This window comes from Danio aesculapii, chromosome 17 (genome assembly GCF_903798145.1).
Source record: "Danio aesculapii chromosome 17, fDanAes4.1, whole genome shotgun sequence".
NCBI lineage: Eukaryota > Metazoa > Chordata > Actinopteri > Cypriniformes > Danionidae > Danio > Danio aesculapii.
In genome coordinates, this window is record NC_079451.1 from 897789 (window position 1) to 924604 (window position 26816).

At 39.2% G+C, this 26816-nt stretch overlaps 1 protein-coding gene across 1 annotated transcript; it reads left to right on the plus strand.

Annotated features, from left to right (window-relative positions):
- Positions 1-3398: 3398 nt before the first annotated feature.
- prox2 (prospero homeobox 2) lies at positions 3399-23552 on the plus strand. Its single transcript, XM_056477350.1, has 4 exons — positions 3399-4674; positions 11534-11641; positions 19038-19232; positions 22822-23552. The coding sequence occupies exons 1-4, from the start codon at positions 3403-3405 to the stop codon at positions 22987-22989; spliced, it is 1743 nt and encodes a 580-aa protein (XP_056333325.1). The 5' UTR covers positions 3399-3402; the 3' UTR covers positions 22990-23552.
- The last annotated feature ends 3264 nt before the right edge of the window (positions 23553-26816 follow it).

Below are 26816 nucleotides of genomic sequence, written 5' to 3' on the forward strand. Positions count from 1 at the left end.
AGCGGAACGTACCAACATGAGGAAGAGCGGGGGGATGGTGAATGGAACGTGCCATTGAGCTGTCATTCTTAGCTCATTCATTTAAACAGTTTATTTAATTTTTTAGCTGGCTCTTAGTTACTTACTTTAATTATTTTTTTGTATTTCTTATATGGATGTATGTATATATATATATATATATATATATATATATATATATATATATATATATATATATATATATATATATATATATGAATCAAGGATGAAAGAACAGTAAATGAATAAATAATAAACTTACTTTGGGCTCTGGGCTCTTTTCTTTTTTTGTCTTGTAATCACTTAATTATTATTTATTTATTATTTTATTGTTCTTTCATCTTTGATGTGTGTGTGTGTGTGTGTGTGTGTGTGTGTGTGTGTGTGTGTGTGTGTGTGTGTGTGTGTGTGTGTGTGTGTATAGTTTTTATCAATTATAATTTATTTATTATTCTGTTGTTCTTTTATCCTTGGTATGTATTGATATTTTATAAGTTGTATAACATAAGTATCATGATTTGTATGCATTTTTATCAAACTAAAGTCACACAATGTTATAAATAATCTTTTCTGTATCCAGTTACTGTTGTTAATGAAATTAAAATGGGTTCACATGCAAAAAAATGACATGCAATGTAAATATAAGTGTGCAGCAAAATCATATGTAAAATCTATATTATTTATCAATTCTTTTTTTATAAATAATACTTTTTACTTTACAAAATAAAATATTAATTTTAAAGCTCATATATATATATAATGTACATTCACATATTCCCTGTATTTCATTAAAAAACGTTCTGTCTATGACTGGTACTTAACTTTTAAGGGCACTTTAATGTATTTTAATTAATTAATTAATTAATTAATTAATTAATTAATTAATTAATTAATTAATTAATTAATTAATTAATTAATTAATTAATTAATTAATTAATTAATTAATTTATTTATTTATTTATTTATTTATTTATTTGTTTATTTATTTATCTGAGCACATATATCAAAGTCAACCAGCGATAATTTATGAAATACGCATAAATGAATTAAAATAAGTGACGGCATTTTCCTTTTCTTATTACTTTACGGCGAGGTTCAAAAATAATACTTTTCTAAGATTTATGTTTAAAGGAGGCATAACAAACCTTTTAAAATAATAATAATGATTCCAACAAAGAAAACATATATATATATATATATTATATATATATATATATATATTTATATATTATACTATCAGTGGTTGTTGCTAAAAGGAACACATCTTTCAAAATTTGGTATTTTATTAATTTTTGTTAATTTGCTCGTTATATATGGAACATTTTTTATTCATAAATGTAAATGGGCAGTGAAAAAATGTAATTTTACTCACTTTAAAATAAAAATAAGTAATTACCTGTGTACGTTAAAAGAAACAAGAAATACCAAAGCAAAAAGAACTGTTAATTCTCTTAAAGCCTTAAATCTTTTCTTTGAATAATTGTAATTTTTCTTATAAATTTTATATTATTAATATTATATTAATATTATATTATATTGCATTTATTTTGATGTCCATTTAATGTCATGTTATTGCCCTTGTATGTTCTAAAATTGCAATAAAAATAAATAAATAAAAAATAGAAGGAACACATCTGTGGAAGTTAACGAGAAATATTAATATAATTTATTATAATTATATTATATAATTAAAGTCTACCTCTACCCCAACCATAAATCCAGCCACCACAGTAATGTAAAAACAGTGCAGAGTATTATTCTTAATATTTATATTATCCATTAAATTGTATTTTATTAACGTCTACCCCTACCCCAACCATAATCCCCACCATCCCATAATGTATAAATATTTATGATTATTGTACAGTATCGCAAAAATTGAGCTATATTGATGTGTGTATCCGCAGCTGTATCCCATTGTTATCGACCTTTCCGACAGACAGTAGTTTGCATATTAATATCAGACAGTCTTTGCAGTTTGTGATTGGCTGGTATGTTAATGAAGGGCGGCTCTAGCCACGCCTACCCAATGTCGTGCGCTGAGAGCCCGCGCCGAGCACACAGTCTGTCAGTCAAGCGTCTCCAAAGCAACAGGTAAGCGCGCTTTCAGCTCTCCTCGTGTGCTTTAAGTTTTTCCTCAGAAATCTTGACTAACTATGTCTCGTACAACAATGGTTTTCGATTTTAACACAGTAATTGTTTAATTGAGTAATTGTTTAAAAGCTTATAATGATAATACCAAAATAAGACAGGTGAAAGACACGTACTAAGATATTAACTCTACGTGTTTACATGTTCAAATTAAACAAAGTATGCTCTATATTGACACATTACATATGAAGAGCTTAGATGCAAAAAACTCCTCTAAAACGAGTATATTTATCAGACTCCTGTGTGTATGTTCAGTAATATCACATTTAATGCAAAGAATACGTCATTTTCCTGGTCTTTAAAGTGAAATATCTCAACATAAACAAAGGAGGCTGAAAAAATGTTCATTTTCGATGGAAATTTCAGACGACATTTTGAGGTTTTTGCATCTGAACTCTTCATTTATGTTAAATGTAGTCTAAAATGCTCTGTGGAGAGATGTGTAATACATTCAGTTCATTTTCTCGTCGATTTTAATGTTACTTTATCTATTTTTTTGACGAACTATGTACGCTATACTATACCGTTAGCTTAGTTTTAGATAAAACACAAGTGTTTTCATTTATAATTAATAAACAGAACTCTCTCAATTCTTTTAAAACAGAACATATCTAGGTATTTATGAATAAAACATAATAATGCTCTTTTTAAAAGTGAGAAATAACAGCAATGTGTGGCGAAATACAATTTAAAAGACATAAATACAGACCAAAATACATATTAAAAGACCTAAATTTAGACCTAAATACTGATTAAAAGATCTAAATACAGATTAAAAGACCTAAATACAGATTAAATGCACTAATGAATGTGTACACACAAAAAAATACACTCAAACTACTTATTTATAATGAGTTGAAACAACATAATTGAAAACATACGCCTTTTTGGTGGAGACAGATTAATGGTTTTATGTTCAATACACTGAAATTTGTAAAAATGATTACGTTAATCAATTTCTGTTGGGACAACATGAAGGAATTAAGTTGACTTAGAAATTCTTACAAATTTAAGTGGATTGAACATAAAACAATTAAATTGTCCACCCAAAAAATCTCAAGACTTGTGTTGTTTCAGCTCAATTTAATTAAATAGTTTGAACAAATGTCATGTTTAGAGTGTACAGTGTAATAGTATTTAATTTGAATATATTTATCTCACTGTTTTCTCCACAGAGTATCAAAGATCAGCAGTTTCCGGGCTCATTTTCACCTACGGGAGGTCTGTAAAATCATGAATCTGAGTCCACCTGAAGCGAACATGCACAAAGCGAGCGACGGCGGCTGCATGGAGGTCAGCAAACCCGATCATCTGCTGCCGTGCTTCCGCAGAAGCGCATATGAAGAGCCTCTCGCTTCCTACCACAGCGGCTCCATCATCTCTCACCTCCTGCGCAGAACCATCCACAGCAAGCTGACGTCGCTGGACAGCAGCCTCCTGTATCTGCCGTCCACTAACGCCGACTCCGAGTCCAACACGACGGATGATTTTCCAGCAGAGGACCAGAGCGGCAGTGAGGATCTGTCTGTTGGTGTAGACGCAGAGCGGCCACTTAATGAACACCTCCAGGCCAAACGCGCCCGCGTGGAGAACATCATACGGGGAATGGCAGGTTCACCAAACGCCAGGACACACGGAGAAGCGGATAGCGACTGTAGAAAGGAGAATAAACGCAAACAAAGGCTCCCGCAGCATCAGGAACCCAGCAGAACCAAGTCCAGCAAAGACGAAGAGTGCCACAAACTGAAAGAGCAGCTCCAGAGCATGCAGCGCCTGCTCCATCAGCTCCAGGAGAAGATCTCGCACGTCTACGATCAAAACTATCTGGAGAACGAAGAACTTGATGATGACAGGAGTGAAAACCAAACCTTTGGTTTCAGCTCGGACAGAGCGGTGAAGAGTTTCCAGGAGACTCTCAAATGCGAGCTGAGCAGAACTGTGAGCGAAAGCATCGATATGGTCTTCAAGAAGCTCTCCAAGAGTCTCCCGAAGCAGAGTCCGCCGCAGTACGCAGAAACCGAGAACGCTAACAATCCGGACTCTCATTCGGAGCAGTCGGATTCTGAGGAGATCCCCAAAAGCAGGAGCTCTTTTGAGGATCAGACTGAAGCGTTGTCTCTTGTGGTTCGCAAGCCCTCGTTGAGTCAGGGTGTGAAACGTCCCTTTCCGCTCCACCAGACGCCGTTTCAGTTCGGCTACAGCGCTCCTCTGCACGACAGCCAGATCCTGGAGCACCTGCTGAAGTTCGGCCCCCACTCTGCGTTTTCTGCGCTGCCCTGTTTGCCTGCAACGCTGGAGAGGGCGTCGCCGGAGTCTCTGGATCACCCGTGGGAGAGCGTGAGGTCAAAGGTCAGCGGTGCATCGGTGGCGGGTCACCAGCTCCAGCACCAGCGTGCAGCTCCTGCGGGAATGCTGACCATGGACTCGCTCTGCATGCCGCATGTCAAGATGGAGGTGGCAGATCTGCAGAGCATGGCGGACCGCAGCTCCTACATGGCCCTCAATATATCCTTTCAAACTCATTCAGAAAAACATATAAAGCCTGATGTGTGGAGTTCTGTGTAGGCAGCTAAATGGCTTGGGGTCTAAATATAATGCTGCTTACAAAGAAAAAAAAGGTTTCACCATAACAACAAACAGGATAAAATAATATATACTGTATATAATGATAAATAAATATATCATATATAATATTATGTACTATAAACCATAGTAAATAGAATTAATATATATCCAGTTGAAGTCAAAATTATAGATTTGTGTTTCAAATATTTCTCAAATGATGTTGAACAGAGTCAGAAATTTCTCACAGTATTTCCTCTAATATTATTTCTTCTGGAGAAATTCTTATTTGTTTTACTTCAGCTAGAATAAAAGCAGCTTTTAATAGTTTTAAACCCACTTTAAGGTCAATATTATTAGCTCCTTCAGCAATATTAGTTTTGGATTGTCTCCAGAATAAACCACTGTTATACAATGACTTGCCTAATTACACTAACTTTACCCTAATTACCCTAGTGAAGCCTTTAAATGTCACTTTAAGCTGAATACTAGTGTCTTGAAGAATATCTAGTCTAATATTATGTGCTGTCATCATGGCAAAGAGAAAAGAAACCAGTTATAACTAGAGTTGCACAATAAATCTGCGGCCATATCGATATCGGCTAATAAATGTTATCGGTCCGATATCAAAATTAGGCCGATATGATAGAGTAAGTAATTGTACAGAACTGCCTGTCTCGCGCATGCGTGGGTTGAACTTGTTCAGACTTGTCCGGGAGCTTTCCTCACAATGAATACGTTTACATGGACAGCAATAATCCGATTTTATTATGATTAAGACAGTACTCTAATTAAGACTCTACCATGTACCCTGTTAATTTAATTTGATTAAGGTCATAATCAAACGAAAGAGAAATCGAATGCATGAAAGTGCCAAACTGCTGTTAAAATCAACAAAATAAAAATGAAAGACCCAAAATGACATAAAACTCGGGAGGAAACATGGATAGCGTGATGAAGCAATGACGTTAATCGAATTATGTGCTATAAAATGTAGAAGAAGATCATGAAATACCTTACACCTAACACCTTAATCTTATTATTGTCTTATTCAGATTAATGCAAATAATTTGATTACTGGCGTTCATGTAAACGTAGTCGTTGTTTATTCCTTCAAAGTCCGATCTTCCTGTGGTATTGCTGTGCGTTAATAACTCAGTAAGTAACCATATTCCTTATCATTGTAGATTTGTTTGATAGAGTTGGTGTAAATCGCTTCAGGACAAATATTAAATGTGTAAACATAATAGCAGCGATGCACATGTGCTAAACGACTCGTTGGGTTGTTTGTAATCTAATATGATTATATGTTATTATTAGAAATGAGTTATTAAAACTGCAATGTTTGGAAATGTGTTGAAATAAATCTTCCTTTCGTTAAATAGAAAGTGAGGAACAATATAAAAGAATTGAATTTAACAGGAGGGCTAATACTTCTGATTTAAATCAGTATACTAAAAGTGTAAGGAAACATTTAATTTCCCAAAGGCTGCTCTTAAAATTAATATCAAATATCTATTTTTTTACATTAAGTCTAATGTGTTACTGCATTTTTTTAGAGCAGTGTATATTTTTAATTATTGATTAATATTAGTTCGGCTGGCACGGTGTCTCAGTGGTAAGTGGTTTCATTACTGAAACTAAGAATGAGCAATTATCAACGATAATAATTGAAAGACACACATAAATGAGCTGTCAGAATCACATCTCTGAGAATAAGGAAAGAACAATAAATGCTGCTAAATTGTATTAATGTTATTTATTAGATAATTAATTCAACTGTTAATTCTAGAAGTGATCATTTGTCGCTTGTGTAGAGTAACTCATGCAATATAAAAACATTAAGATTAATTAATAATTGCTGTAGGAGTGTCAATAAATGAAGACTTTTGTTTCGATTATCGAGCGATTCGATTTCTGAGAATAAGAGATGTTGGTCACACTACAGTTAGGTCGTATTAGTTACTGTTGGTTAATGCGTTTACCAACAGAACAAACAATGAACAGCACATTTATTACAGTATTTGATTATGTTAGTTAATGAAAACACAGTTGTTAATATTAACTCACAGTGCTTTAATGCTAACAAGCATTCATTTGGAGATTAATAATGTATTAGTAAATGGTCAACTATGATGAATAAATGCTGTACAAGTATTGTGTACTCATAATTAGTTCATGTTAGTAAATACATTAACTAATGATCCCTTTAATGTACAGTCTGACTGAAGTGCTTTCTATTAGTTGTATAAACGTTGCAGATCTGAGCGAGTGCAGAAACACTCAACACTCCTTTTTTTTTTCCAAAAGACACTTGCATGCGGTCAGATTTCCACGTATTCGCTTAGATATTAAGGAGATACTTTCAGCTGTGTTTTTTTTGGCTTTTTTTTTCAGCATGTGAACGTGCAGCACAAGAAACACGAGCAGGAGTCGCAGAAAAGACGTTTCATCTGCGGACGACGCTCTCTTTGTTTAGCAGCGTCTGCACGTGAAAAAGCCCTCTTTTTTTCCTCCAGTTGACTGTTTTTATTTAATACACAGTAGTTAACATCGAGATATTGCTGAACAAACTACCAGCTCTCCAGCTCGCCGAACAATCGCTGAATTGAGTGCAGCGGTGAGCAGTTCCACTAACGCAGACTTCAAGGAGAATTTCTGCTTTGATCTCGGTAACCCCAAAGAAAATTGTAGCATCTTCTTTAATCTGGGCTCAGTAATGACTTTAAGTCCAGGAAAAGACAAATAAAAAGGAATACAAGGCTTTGATAAGAATTGTTAGGAACAAAAGCCAATTTTCAAAGGCAGAAAAAGCAACAGTTTCTCTTCTGGAAATTCTCTGATTTTTTTCTGCTTTTTTTCCTTTCCCTCGGACTTGAAAAGGTGCGGAATATGTTTCTGCACTCTCAATGTGATTGGAGTGGATGAGAGAGGTCACTTTTGGTTGTTTGTGAAAAGCAAGCTCTCAGCCGTCATTATACACCATCATCAATGAGAAGAGTGTTGTGTGTGTGTTCACACATATGCATATATCTAGATATCTATATATATTATCTAAATAGTGTTAATAACTCATCTCTAATCACTGATTTCTTTTCTCTTTGTCATGATGACAGCACATAATATTAGACTAGATATTCTTCAAGACACTAGTATTCAGCTTAAAGTGACATTTAAAGGCTTAACTAGGGTAATTAGGGTAAAGTTAGGGTAATTAGGCAAGTCATTGTATAACAGTGGTTTAATCTGGAGACAATCCAACACTAATATTGCTGAAGGAGCTAATAATATTGACCTTAAATTTGGTTTAAAACAATGAAAAACTGCTTTTATTCTAGCTGAAATAAAACAAATAAGACTTTCTCCAGAAGAAATAATATTAGAGGAAATACTGTGAGAAATTTCTTAAATTGCACTTTAACTTGAGTGTCCTGCAAAATGACTAGTATTATATTATATACTGTCATCATGGCAAAGACTATAGAAATCAGGGATTAGAAATTAGTTCATTCATTCATTTTTCTTCAGCTTAGTCCCTTATTTATCAGGGGTCACCACAGCGGAATGAACCGCCAACTATTCCAGCATATGTTTAACGCAGCGGATGTCCTTCTATCCGCAACCCAGTACTGGGAAAACACCCATACACACTCATTCACACACACTCATACACTACGGCCAATATAGTTCATCAATTCCCCTATAGCGCATGTGTTGGAGGAAACCCACGCCAACACGGGGAGAACATGCAAACTTCACTCAGAAATGCCAACTGACCCAGCCGGGACTCAAACCAGTGACCTTCTTGCTGTGAGGCCACAGTGCTAACCACTGAGCCACCATTTATAAATGAGTTATAAAAATGAAGATGTTTAAATATGTTCTGTTATGATGTATTAAATAGCATTTGTGAAATATTTAAAAACAGGATTAAAATTTCACAGAAGGGTTGATCATTTTGCCATCAACTATATATAAAATACTAAAGACACTTGTCATGCAGGATGCTTTGCTCTCAAACATCAGTGTATGTGTATAATAAATAATTGTATCATTCGGAAATCCTATTAATGGTGGTTCATTAATTCACAAAGAAGAATGCTGGAAAAAACAGCCAGTAGTTTTTTTTCTTCTACCCAGCAGCCACACAACATCGTTAATATTAGGTTAGATTTAGGTCGTAACGTCAGGTGACCAAAATTCAATGTCTAGCCAACATCTAAGGACAATGTTATTTTAATGTCCAATAATGACGTCAAATGATGTTGTTATTTGGTTGATTTTAGGTTGTGTTGGAAAGTGACCAAAATCCAATGTTGAGGCAACATCTTAAACCAAGGTCACATTCACGTCAAGGAGTTTGCACGTTCTCCTCATGTTGGTGTGGGTTTCCGCTGCGTAAAACATATGCTGGAATAGTTAGTGGTTCATTCCACTGTGGCAACCCCTGATAAATAAGGGACTAAGCCGAAGGAAAATGAATGAATATTGACGTCAAAATACTGACACTTATTCGTCAGGTATGACAACCAAAATCCAACGTCTGATAGACGTCATAGTGGTAATGTCCACACAATGTCAAGCTGTAACATCATTAGATGTTGATATTTGGTTGATTTTAGGTTGGACATTGGACACTGGCGTCACCTGACGTTGGGTTCTGACGACAACGCGATTTTCATTTGCAAACAAAATGCAGCGTATCCATGATGTTGGGGTACAACGTCAATCTGACGTCATGTTGACATCCTGTGCCTGCTGGATACCATGCATGCCAATGACTCTTTTTTCCCGCAACATTCTTCAGAATATCTTCTTTTGTGTTCAACAGACGAAAGACACTTTTAGATCCACTTAAAAGTGAGTAAATGAAAAAGAAAGTCCCTTTAAGAAGCAAACATGTTTATTTGAGCTCAATATTTAACATTTTAAAGTTCTGTTTAGGCGTGCTGATCCTCTTTATGCTGACAGAACATTTCATCTGGTTGTTTGGCAGCAAAGCAATTACTATGGACAGATATGAGCAAACGGAGGCCTCTAATTGAAGTGCTTAATCTCATTTGTTTGGCTCTTTTTCTAGTTAGCGCATGCGGTCGTGTCTTAATCGACTCTCTGGTCAATACGGCGCTGTTCCTCTGCTAATTCATTTGGACTGATGAATAGAACGTATTGGTGTTTATTAGTTTGTCTGAATGCTGTCCGAGTGGTTAACACTGCGTCATACACGTAACAAATGACTCAAAAAAAAACTCAAATTCGCTGTTTTTATCAAACTATAATTTAACTTTGGTTCAACTTTACAATTTAATTTCATCTAAAATATATAAATATATTGTGTTCAAGACACAAATGACATTCACAGAAAGTAGAAATATTGTTTACTACTGTAAACAGACCACTGTTGTTTTGTACTTTACTATAATGTAGATTTTTATTTTGGATTTATCTTTTTACCCTTAGATCAAGCTATAATTTTGCTTTGGACCAACGTAAAGCTGAAAAATGGCGTTTAATATTAATCAAAACATGTATTCTCAGGAGTGGCATGGTGTCTCAGTGGTTTCAACAGGTGATTATAATTATAATTTACTAAAAAGCAGCATGAAGAAAGGTCTAGTCCTTTAGGAGCAAAGATGGGCCGAGGATCGCCAGTTTGCCAACAAATACATGAGAAAACGATTGAAATGTGTAAAAACAATGTTCCTGAAAGAAAGAGACGAAGACGTGTGGATATTTCACCTTCAACAGTGCAGAACATCATTAAAAGAATGATGGAATCTGGAGGAATTTCAGTGCGTAAAGGACAAGAGCACAAGCCTAAGCTGAACAACCGTGACCTCCGATCCCTCAGGGGGCGCTGCATCAAGAATTCTCATTCATCTAGAAGCCAGATCACCACATGGGCTCAGGACTACTGCGGTAAACCTTAGTCAAGCACCACAATATGTAGTTACATCCACAAACGGCAGTTAAAACTATACTGTGCTAAAAGGAAGCCCTATATTATCAGTGTCCAGAAGCGCTGTCGATTTCTCTGGGCTCGGAGGCATCTGGGATGGACCATCACACAGTGGAAACATGTACTGTGGTCTGATGAATCAGTATTTCAGGGTTTTTTGGGGAGAAATGGACACCGAGAAGAAAAGAAGAAAAGGATCATCCAGACTGTAACAAACAACAAGTCCCAAAAGTCAGGGTCTGTCATGGTATGGGGTTGTGTCAGTGCCCTTGGCAAAGGTAACTTGCACTTCTGTGATGCTCCATTAATGCTGAAAAGTACAGAGAGATTTTAGAGCACAATATGTTGCCTTCTTCTCCAGGGACGCCCATGCATATTTTAACAAGACAATGCAAAGGATACAGGTACTGGACTGGCCTGCCTGCAGTCCCGACCTGTCTCCAATGGAGAATGTGTGGCGCGTGAAAAGGAATAGCAACATTACACCGTGGGAAATGCTTTACTAATACAACTCTTCTTGAAATGTGTTGCAGGAACCAAAATTGGAATATGTGTTTATTTAGAAAACAAACAAATAATAAAAATCATGAGGAACACATTAAATCATGTGTTTTTTCTATTGTTTTTAGAAAGTAAGTAAAATTGACACAATTCTAAAAATTAAGTTGTCAACAGTTACAAGTTACAATGGGTTTACTTTCATAGTTTTTGAGTAAAGTCAACGGGTTGCTCTGAAGGCGATTGGTTAACTTGCTTCACGTTACTAATCAATTTTTATTTACAGTGGTTGTGGAACTTTTTTCAGTGTGTTTGTGTGTTTTTGAGGCCTTAACTCTGATTCACATTCAGGAAGGTTTGACCCCGAACCATCTGAAGAAAGCCAAGCTCATGTTCTTCTACACGCGATACCCCAGCTCAAACCTGCTCAAAAACTTCTTCCCTGACGTCAAGGTATGCTTTAAACATAAGTGTCATCAAATCCTGTGTGTCTCCTGTTGGTTTAAAATCTCGTGTCTAAAACTGTGACAAACTATGGGCCAATAATAGTTTTTATTACCATTAAGAAATATCATTTATACTATAATAATTACTATAATTAACATATTATAATGCATACTATATTATTAATAACATAATCATTTTACTAAATGCAAGAGTAAATTGCTTATAGTCAAATTATATTTTTCAGGATATTGGACTTATTATATATATATATATATATATATACACACTACCTGACAAAAGTCTTGTTGTGGAGTTGTAAGATCAACAAATAATAACTCGACTTCTAGTTGATCATTTGGAAAAGTGGCAGAAGGTGGATTTTTCAGATGAATCATCTGCTGATCTGCATCCCAATCATCACCAATACTGCAGAAGACCTACTGGAACCAGCATGGACCAAGATTCTCATAGAAATCAGTCAAGTTTGGTGAAGGAGAAATCATGGTTTGGGGTCCACATTCAGTATGGGGGCATGCGAGAGATCTGCAGAGTGGATGATCAACATCAACAGCCTGAGGTATCAAGACATTTGTGCTGCCCATTACATTACAAACCACAGGAGAGGGACAATTCTCCAGCAGGATAGCGCTCCTTCTCATACTTCAGCCTCCACATCAAAGCTCCTGAAAGCAAAGAAGGTCAAGCTGCTCCAGGATTGTCCAGCCCAGTCACCAGACATAAATATTATTGAGCACGTCTGGGGTAAGATGAAGGAGGAGGCGTTGAAGATGAACACAAAGACTCTTGATGAACTCTGGGAGTCCTGCAAGAAGGCTTTCTTCACCATTCCAGATGACTTTATTAATCAGTGATTTGAGTCATTGCAGAGATGTATGGATGCAGTCCTCCAAGCTCATGATGGAGTCAGACACAATATTCATTCTGTATCCACTGCAGCATGAGCACATATTCTATACTGGACATTATTGAAGGTTCAGTGAGCAGACTTTAGTCTAAGCAGAGTCAGACCTTACTGTCCTAATCAAATCAGTCAACATCAAGACATGATCAGATTATATTGTGCTCAAATAAGCCTCATCTAGAGGCCTTTACCTTTCATATAAGACACTTCTGATACCAAATCATCAACTAGAAGTCGAGTTATTATTTGTTGCTCCTATAACTTAGATAGGCGACAAGACTTTTGCAGGTAGTGTATGTGTATATAGCAAGAAGGTCGCTGGTTTGAGTCCCGGCTGGGTCAGTTGGCGTTTCTGTGTGGAGTTTGCATGTTCTCCCCACATGCACTGTAGGCAAATTGATGAACTAAATTGGCTGTAGTGTATGAGTGTGTGTGTGAATGAGTGTCTATGGGTGTTTACCAGCACTGGGTTGCAGCTGGAAGGACATCTGCTGCGTAAAACACATGCTAGAATAGTTGGCGGTTCATTCTGCTGTGGCGACCCCTGATTTATAATAGGACTAAGCTGAAAAGAAAATGAATGAATGAATAATTGTTTCGTTTAAAATGCTGTGTACTTCTAATGTTGATGGCGGTTTATGGTAATAAGCGGTTATCACACACACACACACCAGCACAGTTTAGCTCTAGCAGTCAGTGTGTATCATTAGTCCACGTGTGTGTTCAGAAAGCTGTGTTTCTGCTAGCTGACACAAACTGCGAGGCTGGAGCTTCGGCGACGACTCCTGAATCGCTGGTTTAACGGTGACAGAGTTAAATGAAGAGTTTCTCAAGTCAGCAAAAGGAGACAAAAGAGGCGGCGGAGAGGAGCACAACCTCCTCTATTCAGCGTTAACCCTTCAGCCGCTCCGCTTTCAGCACACAACAATAGAGGAGCGCTGAGCCCACCATACTGACCCATAGCCCTCTGTGTGTGTGTGTGTGTGTGTGAGAGAGACAGAGAGAGAGAGCTGTGTGTGTGTTTACATGACTGTGTGTGTATGAGTGTGTGTGCTTATATGAGTGTGTGTATGAATGTGTGAGTGTGTGTGTATGTGTATGTGTATTTGTGTGCGCGTCTCTGTCTCGCTCTCTCTGTGTGTGTGTGTGTGTATATATGTGTATGTATGTGTATTTGTGTGTGTGCATGTTTCTGTGTGTGTGTGTGTGTGTGTGTATGTGTGTGTGTGTGTGTGTGTGTGTGTGTGTGTGTGTGTTTGACACATCAGGACACAATTCTGTATAATATCACCGGTATGACACAGGTATAGCAGAAGGTGCTGATATCCTCATTTCTCCTCAGGCTTCTGAATCCCACAGCATGAGTTTCTCAGAGAGTATAAAGGTGTAGGGTCTGGGACGGCTATAGAAAATACAGATTGTGAAGTATAAACACAATGGAAACCAATGGAATGTCCCAACAATTCACAAAAACAAGTGTGTGTGTGTCTAGCGGTGTGACCTGTGAGTGTGTGACGTGTCCTGAGGCACAAGTGTTGTGATGAGTCGACACATCAGGAAAAAGGTCGCGCTACCGAACACTGCTGTTATTTCATGGCTTTGTTGTTGGCTCTCAGCGTCTCACCGTCCCTCATTATTAACACTCTAACAATGCACACACACACACACACACGCACACACACACACACACACACACACGGCAGAGCTTCTCTCAAAGCTAAAATCATCATTAACACAACACTTGTTACTCGTTTTTACCAGATATCACTGACTGCGAATATCAGCGTTTTTTATGAAATAATGAGTCAAAATTGGGTAATTATGTTTTTTTCCTGCAACAAGCAGAATAATCTGTCAATGGGGTAGGATAAATAGTCTTGTTGTCACTTTGATATAAGATTATTAACTTGTTTTGAAGGAAAAACTCACTTAATATTAAATTATTTCTGAAAACAAGACTGTGTCCTATCATACACGGCGCAATAAGGTGCAAAACGTGTTTGGCGTGATTTGTTGCTATTTTTAGACCAGCGCAACAGTAATTTTCACGTTTTGCTCAGCGTTGGTTAAATAGTAAATCCATTTGCGCCACTCTGTGGACTCGTGTGTGTGTGTGTGTGTGTGTGTGTGTGTGTGTGTGCTGAACAGGAGGTGTGTTAAGGCGCATTGTTGACGTGTTGCTATTTTCAGGAACTGAAATAGACCGCACCATTGACCAACTAAAAGCAGGTCTAAAGTCCAGCACACTTCATTATTATCCTCTGCTGGAGATTAGAACTGAATTTAGAAATAGTTTTGAAGCAAATCTTTGAGCGTAACAAAGGAAATTAAATATGTGGGCTAATGGATGTGTTCAGTGGAGTGAGTTTCCACCGTTTCCTCACTCCACCAAAGTAAAGGAGTAAAAGTAAAGAGAAAGTAAAGAGGCTGAATGGAGGAGGCTCGTTCTTTATCCTCGCGCTGCAGATGCTCTGTTTAACTGTTTTCTCTAGTGAAGCGTTCAGTTTTTACACTTACAAAGTCGCCATGTAAATAGCAAACGCGCCATGGAGCGACGCAACTGACTCTTAAAGGGAATGAGAGACGAGACTCTGATTGGTTTAATGTACGTTATGTTCAAAACAGACCCAGAACTCATTAAGAGAATAAGCACAACCCTGTTAGACCATGCGCCGGGCGCAGAGCGGATTTTACCATCCTTAAAATAGCAAAAGTGGATTCAGACACGCACTTAATGCTTCTGCGCTGTGAGCTGTAGACTTCTTTGTGAAGTTTATTTATAAACTAATTTCGAGAGGATCACGTGCTTATGATTGCTAGCGGCTGGATCCGCATTATCCAATTCTCAATGCACCAATCAGCCGACTCCTAAGCCACTACAAATACCCTGGGTTACGTACCACCGCTATCTTCGTTTTGAAGATTTCCCCCTTCCACCCCTACTCCTCCTTCTTCCTAGATCCGCACGGTGGCCCAGTGGTTAGCACTGTTGCCTCACAGCAAGAACGTCTCTGGTTCCTGGCTTTACCAAACCAGCAGATGTTTCTGTGTGGAGTTTACACGTTCTCCCCGTGCCCACGTGGGTTTCCCCCGGGTTACCCGGTTTCCTCCCACCGTCCAAAAACAGGTGACTGAAGTTAATCGACTAATCCAAATCAGCACCACAGACATGCTCCTAGTTAGTTATGTATAATTGTGTATGGAAACCATCGTCAATGCACCATGATATCGGATTGAACCGAATCGATGGCATGATAATTGTAATCAAACCCAACCCAACCGTGAGACCTGTGTAGGTTCACACCCCTCGCACTTACCTTGATGTGTCTTAGAAACTCAATCTCAGCCCCTCAGCTCTCAGAACACAGTAAACACAGTAGGTGTATTTCTGCACACACAATAGTCTACTCTTTAGCACAGGCCTATCTAAAGGGTTAATGCTGCCAACTGATGATCAACAGTAAAAATGACCCATTGTCCCTCTTCCCAACAGGTGAAAACCACCAACAATCAAGTATGCATGATTATATGCTGTCATGGCTCAATCAAAAAATGTGATTATAATGGAAGTCAATCGGGCAAAAACAGCCCCCAACATCACCAAAGGGGAGTCCATTTTAAAAATTAAGTTTTGGCCATTTCAGTTTTTTTTTTTGATATCGTTCGAGGTACACCGTAAAGCTGAGCTCATGTACACTGAGGTTTCTACGCAATTTTTTATAAATAAGAGCCCTGGACTGATTTCTGCCACAGCTCTGGACACAGTATCTTGTCTGTGTGTGTGTGTGTGTTTGATGTCGTCCGGGCTGTTCTGACCGCGGGACATCAGCGCGCTCCGTCCTGCTCCTGTGGGAAGAGTCGGAGCACACAAAGAGCCGGCTAATCCCAGTGTCCGACTGCATTCCCATCAGCCCAGAGAGAAGTGTCCTTCTGAGCGTTTCTCACCGTCCGCCTGGAGAAGCCTCTTTGAGCGTCTCAGTCGCCGGATGAGCAGTTATGATAACAGCGCTAATGTGAAGACAGCGTTTGGCCTGCTGTTTGGATAGATGCTATTCTGCGTGCAAGACATCGGCTGGGAAAGAGCAGTGGTGAATACAGCTGATTAAACAGACAGAGGGCCTCAAAATAGGCTGGAAAGCAAGAAACTGGCGGAAAGACACATCAAAGTTCCCTCAAATAATGCTAACAGCGTTTTCATTTTTGGGTGATCTGTGCCTTTAAAGCTTGCGTGAAGCCCTTTTAAATGTGCGTTATTTATTCGATGTCTGACGTAATGTCAACTGAAACATGAAGAGAAGGCAGGGCATTGGATAGCTCCTCCCCTTTTAAAAAAAACACCCAATAGCGTTTTGCTTTTCTCACAGCTCTGCCAGTGATGCTGTTCACACCAGGCATGGCATGCGCGAATGAATTGCGCTATTCACGAAAACATTTGGAGATTACTTGCTTCATTCGCACGTCAAATTCGCTGACATGGATTTTATTGAGAGAGTAGCTGTGTTGATGTGCTTTAGGAGCGCTGATAAACAGCGTAGATTCATTCGGCGCCGTGTCCATCAGCTCCTCCAGAAACTATACCTGGATGATGGAGGCTTTCAGCGGTGCTTCAGACTGAGCCGAGCCAAGTTTGATGAGCTGTTGTCCGGTGTCTGCAAGATGATTTCCCTTTGGGACACCAACAACAGATTGCGCCACTGTGGCTCAGTAATTAGCACTGTCGCCTCACAGCAAGAAGGTCTCTGGTTTGAGCCCCAGCTGTTGGCATTTCTGTGTAGAGTATGCGCAGTCCAAACACATGCGCTATAGGTTAATTGAATAAGCTAAATTGGCCGTAATGTATGTGTGTGAATGTCAGTGTGTATGAGTGTTTCCCAGTTCTGGGTTGTTCATATGTTGGATAAGTTGGCGGTTCATTCTGCTGTGGTGACCCCTGATAAAGGGACTAACCTGAAGGAGATCACGCGGCTACAAAAGCAAACTCCTGATTGGTTAACGCTGTGCAAATGTCCACTAAAGTCCAGATTTTCCAACTCGAGCGAATCACGTTTCATGTGTTAAGTGCATCTCACAATCAAGACGTTCAATTCGCGCCGCTTCATTCGCTTGAATCGTATCATTCGTGTCGCAAGAATGTAAATCACTGGTGCTTGACGCTTTATCAGTTGTTCTTGGTTGTTAAATTACAATTTATGGGTCAAAGACTAAATAGCAAGCATTCAAAATCTAAACAATTAAACCTTTAAATTTAGTTGTTTTTCCCCTTTTATCGTTTTCATGTATATTCAGTTTGTTTACTTATTTCTACCAAATGTAGAGTCCTCATTCATAACATAACATGACTTATTACACGACAGTCTGGAACACTCGATTCTAATTGGTCAGTACATACAAAGGTGTATTATTCCCAGATAACAACCGCTGAATAACACAAACTCATTTGGGAACTGAGAATCTGTTTTGACTCTTTTGGACTCTTTGGCGCCATCTAGTGTCTGAATAATGCTCAGGTTAGTGTATACTCCCTCAGCTGTTTTAGTTTCTCTCAGCTTTGTGTTTTGGACTGTTTGGTGCCATCTAGTGTCTGGATAATGCTCAGGTTAGCGTATACTCCATCAGCTGTTTTAGTTTCTCTCAGCTTTGTGTTTAATTTAAGATTTAATAAAATATTATGGTTCAGAAAAATGTTTTTGTGTTCAATTTCCTTTGTTTTGTGGCAAGTAGCTGTGTAAAAAGTGGGATAAAGTACATCCAGAACGTTCTCTCAGAATAAACCCTTCAGTCTTCCACAACTGTGCTGCGCTTCACATTGGGCTGCTGATAAATCCATCAGGCTTTATTCTGAGGTAACAACCTGCTGGATGCACTTTGTTCATACCATAACATAACAACATAACATAACATAACATACCATAACATAACATAACATAACATAACATAACATAACATAACATAACATAACATAACATAACATAGTTTTCAGTGGTCCACTCTTCTTTTAAAGTTAATCAAACAAATAAACTGCCTCTTCTGTCAAATAAATACGAGCAGGAGAATCATTTAAAGACACCAGGATCTTAGATTGGCCCCAATTAATTTCCTTCTGAAATCTTTACACTTTTTTTAAACTCATTTGTCAGTAAGAAGATTCTGATCATTTCAAACAGAATCACCTTTCATTTTATTCTTTGATTTGTTTGAATAAGTACAGCTCAGTTTGAGTGTGTTGTTTCATCTGTTTCCTCAATTACACTGAATGATGAGCAAACATCATTTCACCCATAGACTATTTCCACTAAAGTTATTTTAAAATGTAAAGTGAACGCTCCACTTGCACTGTAAAAAATATACAAAATTGCATTATGGGATCTTGATCTCGTGGACTTTTCATATTGAAAAATGTGGTTATTTTATTGGTGTAAGTGCTTTTTGCACTGATTACGTATGTTTCTTCTGACTCTGGTGTTTTTGTGTTGTGTTTAGTTTAACCGCTGCATCACGTCTCAGCTCATCAAGTGGTTCAGTAACTTCCGGGAGTTCTACTACATCCAGATGGAGAAGTTTGCTCGTCAGGCCATCATCGACGGCGTTACCGATGTGAAAGACATATCGGTCAGCAGAGAGTCCGAGCTCTTCCGCGCACTTAACATGCACTACAACAAAGCCAACGACTTCCAGGTACTCTTTACACACAGAACACATCTCATCTTACACTGTGAAAGACATTACATGCCAGAACGTCATGACTACAGATGTTTGTATGTTACTTTAACTTAATTTTAATATGCTAATCAGGTGTCAGCTAACATTTTTAAGTTAAGCAAAGTTTAACTTAATATTTTTATTCAGAATGATATTCAGATGACTAGATACGTTAATTTCATTCATTTTCCTTCAGCTTAGTCCCTTATTAATCAGGGGTCGCCACAGCAGAATGAACCGCCAAATATTCCAGAATAGGTTTTACGCAGCGGATGCTCTTCCAGCCACAACCCAGTACTGGGAAACACCTATACACAGTCATTCACAGTCATACACTACGGCCAATTTAGTTCATCAACTCTCCTATAGCGCATGTGTTTGGACTGTGGGGGAAACCGGAGCACCCGGAGGAAACCCACACCAACATGGGTTTGTACTCAATAATTATAAGCAACCCAGGCTCATTCTGAAAACGTAGTCCCGTGGACGTTTCTGGAGACCGCGGAATACGTCCCGTGAGGTACGTATGGCTGCATTTAGTTGTTTTATGCGAACGCTGGGGGGCGGTGTGACGCCGTTCCTTTTGACGCTTTGTACGTCCACGGACTTGAGACGTAGAGAGGAGTTGACCATGACAACAGCGACCGGGTTCGAGTCCGGGGAAGAGCGGTTCCAGTAATCAGGTGAGACAAAGACAGAATCCAAAAAATAAAATGAGCGAGTGAGTAAACAGGGTTGAGAATGCGGTGAAAATCTGAAAACGTGGTAAAAATCAGACGAGGGCTTTTCTTTTTCTGGACAGATTTTGTAAACCGTTGGTTGGGTTTAGGGAAGTAAGTGGGTGGGCGGGTCAATCGGTAAAATTGGTTGGGTTCAGGGAAGGAGGAGGGGGGGAGGTCAGTCGATTGGCCGGTCGCCCAGTCAATCATTCAGTCAGTCAGATGGACGGTCGTCCGACAGCGGCCTCTGGTGGGTTTACGTGAGAACAGCGTGGGCGCTCGCGAGAGACATTTGAGATACGAAAAAGTGCACACAGCAGCCTCTGACAGATTTGCACAAACAAAAACTGCAGCCATATATACCTCCCGGGACGTATTTCGCGGTCTCCAGGAACATCCACCGGACTACGTTTTCAGAATGAGCCTGGGTTGATTATAAGGCAACAAGTTCACTCTCTCTGTTTAAAGTATAGTTGACTAGCCACTTTTCACAGTGTAGTGCTTGAATTCATGCACACGACCTGGTGATGAGCTAGGGAGCTAACTGACACGCAGCCCATGTTTCTGTCCTGGCTCTGACCCGCACCTGCGTCTGCGCAGCCGTGGATCCGCATGATCCCGAGCCCGGCGCTGCTGCTGCATCAAACTGTGGGAAGAGGAAGCTGCAGCATCTGCTAAAACAACTTGAGATTATGCTCGGGCCACGCCTGACTGCCGTTCAGATTGCTACTGATGCGAAAGAAGCCCGAAAATCCCAAGAGTGACGGGTCGACCGATGGGAACCAGCGGAGACAGTTGTCTTTACCTCCCAACCAAGACATTCCTTTCCCAGGGTCCGCTTTTGTGTCTGGAGGTGCGCGAGAAACCCAGCGAGCGGAGCTACTGTTGGGGAAATAATGCCTTCTTCCCAGCCTCGCACCGCAGACGGGTCCTTCAAAGTGCTGCATTCCTGCCATGGGAATCATGCGTTTTCCGAGCAGTTAAATTCAGAGCAACAGAAAATCAAAGAGTCCGTCCGCAGCGCTCACCTAATGATCCTGACACTGTATTTTGGGTTCAAAGCAACTCATGGTTATTTCTACAATGTAGATGGAGTCAGCGCAGCTCAGCACTGATAAAGTTATACAAGTAAAAATACAGTAAAATTAAGATCCAAAATACATCAGAGGGCGGCACGGTGGCTCAGTGGTTAGCACTGTGGCCTCACAGTAGGAAGGTCGCTGGTTTGAGTCCCAGCTGGGTCAGTTAGTGTTTCTGTGTGGAGTTTCTCCCCGTGTTGGTGTGGGTTTCCTCCGGGTGCTCCGGTTTCCCCCACAGTCCAAACACTTTCGCTATAGGGGGAATTGATCAACTAAACTGGCCGTAGTGTATGAGTGTGTGAATGAGTGTGTGTGGGTGTTTCCCAGTGATGGGTTGCAGCTGGAAGGGCATCTATCACATAAATATGTGCTGGATAAGTTGGCGGTTCATTCCGCTGTGGTGACCCCAGATTAATAAAGGGACTAAGCTGAAAAGAAAATGAATGAATGAATATGGAGGGCAGGACTATTTCTCCTAATCTTTTTATTTAGTTTATTCGGTGCTGTTGGAAACACTGCAGCTGCGTGAAGATGCTCTGTTATTGTTCTGTTGTTATTATGTTCGCATGTTTAAATAAATCAGTATTTTAAAATGCAATATTTAATGTGTCAGACACAAAAGAGACACGCCAGTTATTTTATTAAATTAAATAATAATTAAATCTGACCAGTTAATATTCGGTTAACGAGCGGCGGTTGTCTGTTGGCAAAATTAACCGAAATGAGCATCCCTACTCAAGACAAAAAACATGCAGTAACAGAGAGACCGTTTAGACCACAAGTCACTGATGAGATGACGGATGTCTACTGTATAGTGACTGAAATCGCCTTAAGCAATAATTAAATGCGCTACAGAATGTTACGTTTTCACACACGCACAAATTGCACGTAAACGCATCAGTGTAATACTCACTGCTCTTTAAGTGTGGTTTATTCATAAACTAATTTCGAGAGGATCACGTGCTTATGATCAACACGGCTGGCTTCTCATTAGCTCCGTAATCTGACCCATTAGATGATTACGGATGCATTATAAATAACCAGAGTTTTTCCCTCCAGTTATCTTCGTCTTGAAGCTTCCCACCTTCCACCCCTACTTCCTCCCCCTTTTTCCAATAGGGCGACACGGTGGCCCAGTGGCTAGCACTGTTGCCTCACAGCAGGAACACCGCTGGTCCAACCTCCTATTGGGCTGGTTGGTGTTTCTGTGTGGAGTTTACATGTTCTTCCCGTGTTCGCGTGGATTTCCCCCGGGTCCCCCGGTTTCCTCCCACCGTCCAAAAACATAAACCATAGCCAATCGACTAAACCAAATTATCACCGAAAACAACACTAGTCAACACTTCTCACGCGGCGACAAGCAGGGGAGTCCTCGAGACCTACCTGAGCTCCAACTCCGCTCTCGCCCTTCTAACGGGAGGGAGCCCCGGGCTCGAGGATATTACGAGCTCAAGGCTCTCTCCCGGGACAGCATGCCAAATACGCTTTATTGATTTTCAGCTAAGTGTAAACTCGTGAAAAGGCTGCTGTATACTCAGACTTTGAGTAATGTTTACGACAGTTACTCTACGTGCACTACATCTTGCGCAAGTAATGCCGAAGTGTTTTAAGCGCTGCAGAAATGAGAGCGCTGTTCAAAAAATGTTGAGCTTTAGGTGTTTTTGCTTTTTTTTTTATCCCCTCTGTAAGGTTACAAGTCTTTAGCAGTCTTCTTTTGTTGACAGTAATAAATAAATATGAATAATAACCCACCGTTTTGTCCGTCAGGTTCCAGACAGATTCCTGGAGGTGGCCGAAGTCACGCTTCAGGAGTTTTACAGCGCCATCTCCCTCTCCAAAGACTCAGACCCGTCCTGGAAGAAAGCCATCTACAAGGTGATCTGCAAACTAGACAGTGACGTTCCCGAGGAGTTCAAGTCTCCCTCCTACCTGTGAAGAAAGAGAGCGAGAGCGCCACCTACAGGACACTTTCCTCCACTCCTTCATCACACATGCTCCTTTAATAGGTCAATGGTCAGCTTTCTATTCAAATCTACATGTGTATTTGGTGTGTGTGTGTGTGTGTTGTTTCACATTGTCAGTGGGATAGGCTTGTTTATTAATAGTTTGCAGTTTGGGTTTCAGTGTAATATATTTTCTGCTTTGTAAACCGCCGTAGACGAATGTGTGGTGTGTTTTTAGTTCAGCAACGCTCCTCGTTTTGCAGATTTTGTGCTTCAATCGTGGATTTGTCTGTTTACTTCCTGTGTTCAAATCTAATGACACACACAATCATGATCTGTAATATATTTCAAAGGAAAAGTGTAAATAAGTATAATTTAGCTGTATGATGAACATCGCAGGACATCAGATGATGATATATGAGAGCATGTAGAAGCATTTTCCTCAAATCACTCTTATTTATCATGTATAGTTTGCATATTTTTGTTACTCATTATCTAGCGGCGTGTGGTTATTCATTTAACGATCGAGGATTCACATTGTAGGAGTTTGTTTTGTTGTTGAGGATTCTGATATAATTTATTTCTTTAATCTGAAAGAAAATGTAAAACAATAAACAAATGAATTCTGTCATATTTTTGTATCAATCTTAGTTGTGTCACCATAGCAACTACAGAATCACCACAACAGATTAATTACTATAGTTGTTGTGTTTCCATAGCAACTGTAGTCACCACAACAGATTAATTATTAGTTGTTCCCATAGCAACTATAGAATCACCACAACAGATTAATTACTAGTTGTTGCGTTACCATAGCAACTATAGAGTCACCACAACAGATTAATTACTAGTTGTTGTGTTACCATAGCAACTATAGAATCACCACAACAGATTAATTACTAGTTGTTCCCATAGCAACTATAGAATCACCACAACAGATTAATTACTAGTTGTTGCGTTACCATAGCAACTATAGAATCACCACAACAGATTAATTACTAGTTGTTACCATAGCAACTAAAGACACCACAACAGATTATTTACTAGTTGTTACCATAGCAACTAAAGAATCACCACGACAGATTAATTACTAGTTGCTGTGTTCCCATAGCAACTATAGAATCACCACAACAGATCAATTACTAGTTGTTATGTTACCATAGCAACTATAGAATCACAACAGATTAATAACTTTTTACCATAGCAACAATAGAATCACCACGCCAGATCAATTACAAGTTGTTGTGTTACCATGGCAACTATAAAATCACCACAGATTCAAATGTGTTAAATCAGGTTCTAAAAGTATGAAACAAAGGAAAGACATAAATGCGATCTGTCGGACGTAGCGTTGTAATGTTACCAAAGCAACTATACAATCACCACAACAGATTAATTACTAGTTGCTGTGTTACCATAGCAACTATAGAATCACCACAACAGATTAATTACTAGTTGCTGTGTTACCATAGCAACTATAGAATCACCACAACAGATTAATAACTAGTTTCTCATTATCTAGCGGCGTGTGGTTTTTCATTTAACGATCAAGGATTCACATTGTTTGTTTTGTTGTTGAGGATTCTGATATAATCTATTTCTTAAATTTGCAGAAATGTAAAATAATAAAGAAACAAATGAATTCTGTCATATTTTTTAATCAATCTTAAGACAATTTAAAACCTGTCATTGTTCAAGCAGAAAAGGATTCGTAACAAAGAGTCTTGATAGATATATATTTAATAACAGTGACCAGTAAACAGCAGAATGTATTATAGCAGCATTTCATCATATCCAGACATACCTTGTGCACATGTGCCGTGGATGAATATTGGCTCAGCTTCTCAGATGCATGTTTTTATATCCATATCATCAAAGATATATTGTAGTTGCTTTTGAAAACATGGCAACTGAAAATCTGGTCTATGACTCCAGGTCAGAAATGAACACATTTTTTACCCAAATTAACTAAGTAAATTCCACATATATATATATATATATATATATACACACACTACTTTATAGGCAACACTAATATATTTGAGCTATACTATAGTCATACTGTATATTTATAGTATTTACAACTTTTTACTACAGTAAACTGTGGTGTATTGTAGTAAAATACACTCTAGTTGTAGAAAACTACCCTATTCTGTAATTTGTTTATATTACTGCAGTTGTTGTTACCATAGCAACTATAGAATCACCACAACATATTAATTGCTATCTGTTGAGTTACCATAGCAACTGTAGAATCACCACAACAGGTTCATTACTACAGTCGTTGTGTTACCATACCAATTATAGAATCCCCATAACTATTAATTACTTTAGTTGTTGTGTTACCATAGCAACTATTGAATCACCACAACAGGTTCATGACTACAGTTGTGTTACCTTAGCAACTATAGAATCACCACAACAGATTAATTACTGTTGTTGTTGTTGTGTTACCATATTAACTAGAGAATCACACACACTAACATACACACAAACACATTAACAGAGACAAAATATGCATACAAACACACGTACGTACACTCAAACACATTAACACACATAAAAACAGACGCAAACAAACACACATGAACACACAAACACATCCACACACACACACTCTCACTCACATAGAAACACACACGCATACCAAAACTTTGACACTTACACACATGCACACACACACAAACACATTAACACACACTAACGCCTACACTAACACATGCATGCAAACACATACACACACTAACACACAACCACACTGACACACACGCACACACACTAACAAACACATTAACACACGCAACCACACTAACCCCCACACTAACAAAAACACACATACAAAACACTGACACACACACACATTAACACACACACACAAACTCATAGACAACCACACACCAACACAAATACAAACACACTGACACACACAAACACACTAACCCCTACACTAACACACACTTCTAAACACATTAACACACACACTAACACACACACATACACACACAAATAAAGAGCTGCGTGAAGATTCTCCTGCAGTGTTTTCCAGCACAAAGAGCAGCGGAGTATACACACACCCACACACACACACACACGCACACACACACACACATACATACGTTTTTGGCACAATGACATAGTCTCCACCTTTGCCCAGTCCAGGCCTCCTCCTTTACCCAGTGAAAGCTGCAGTTGTGCTAACTGGACATCATCCCCTCTGTACCTCCATTCAGAACATCTTTCCCCGACCGCAGGCCACTAAGGTGAGACTAATCCTCCATATAAAGGCTGCACAGGAAAGTATGTGCTGCTCGCATTGTGTCCTGTGGCCGATTCAAGGCAGATTTCTGAGGCCGCATTCATTGTTGAGGGCCAGGCGGGCGCTGTGTCTTAAAAACAACACAACAATGCATTCTCTCCTCATGAGTAATGTGGACATGAGCTCATGACGGCAGATGGAGATGTGCAACCGCTGCACAATCACTGCCGCACGCTGCTCTTCTTCAAGCACACGCCACCAGCAGTACACTCATCAGCTCTGTCGGACGCTGCATTTAAACACACACTTAGACGAATACACAGACAAACACAAACATGCACACACACTTCATTTATATCCACATCACACTGTGAGGTGGCAAAGAAGCACAGGACAAGGCAGAACTGTGAGTGAAGCCCCGGAGGATGGATTTAATTATAATAGTGCAGTAAAACAGGTAAGTGAAGTGATATGAGGACAACCAACGCACCTGAGAACTTTCTTTCCTCTCTAGGTCCCAGTGTCCACTGCTCTCCTCTTCGGGTCAAGTGGTCACTGGGGAA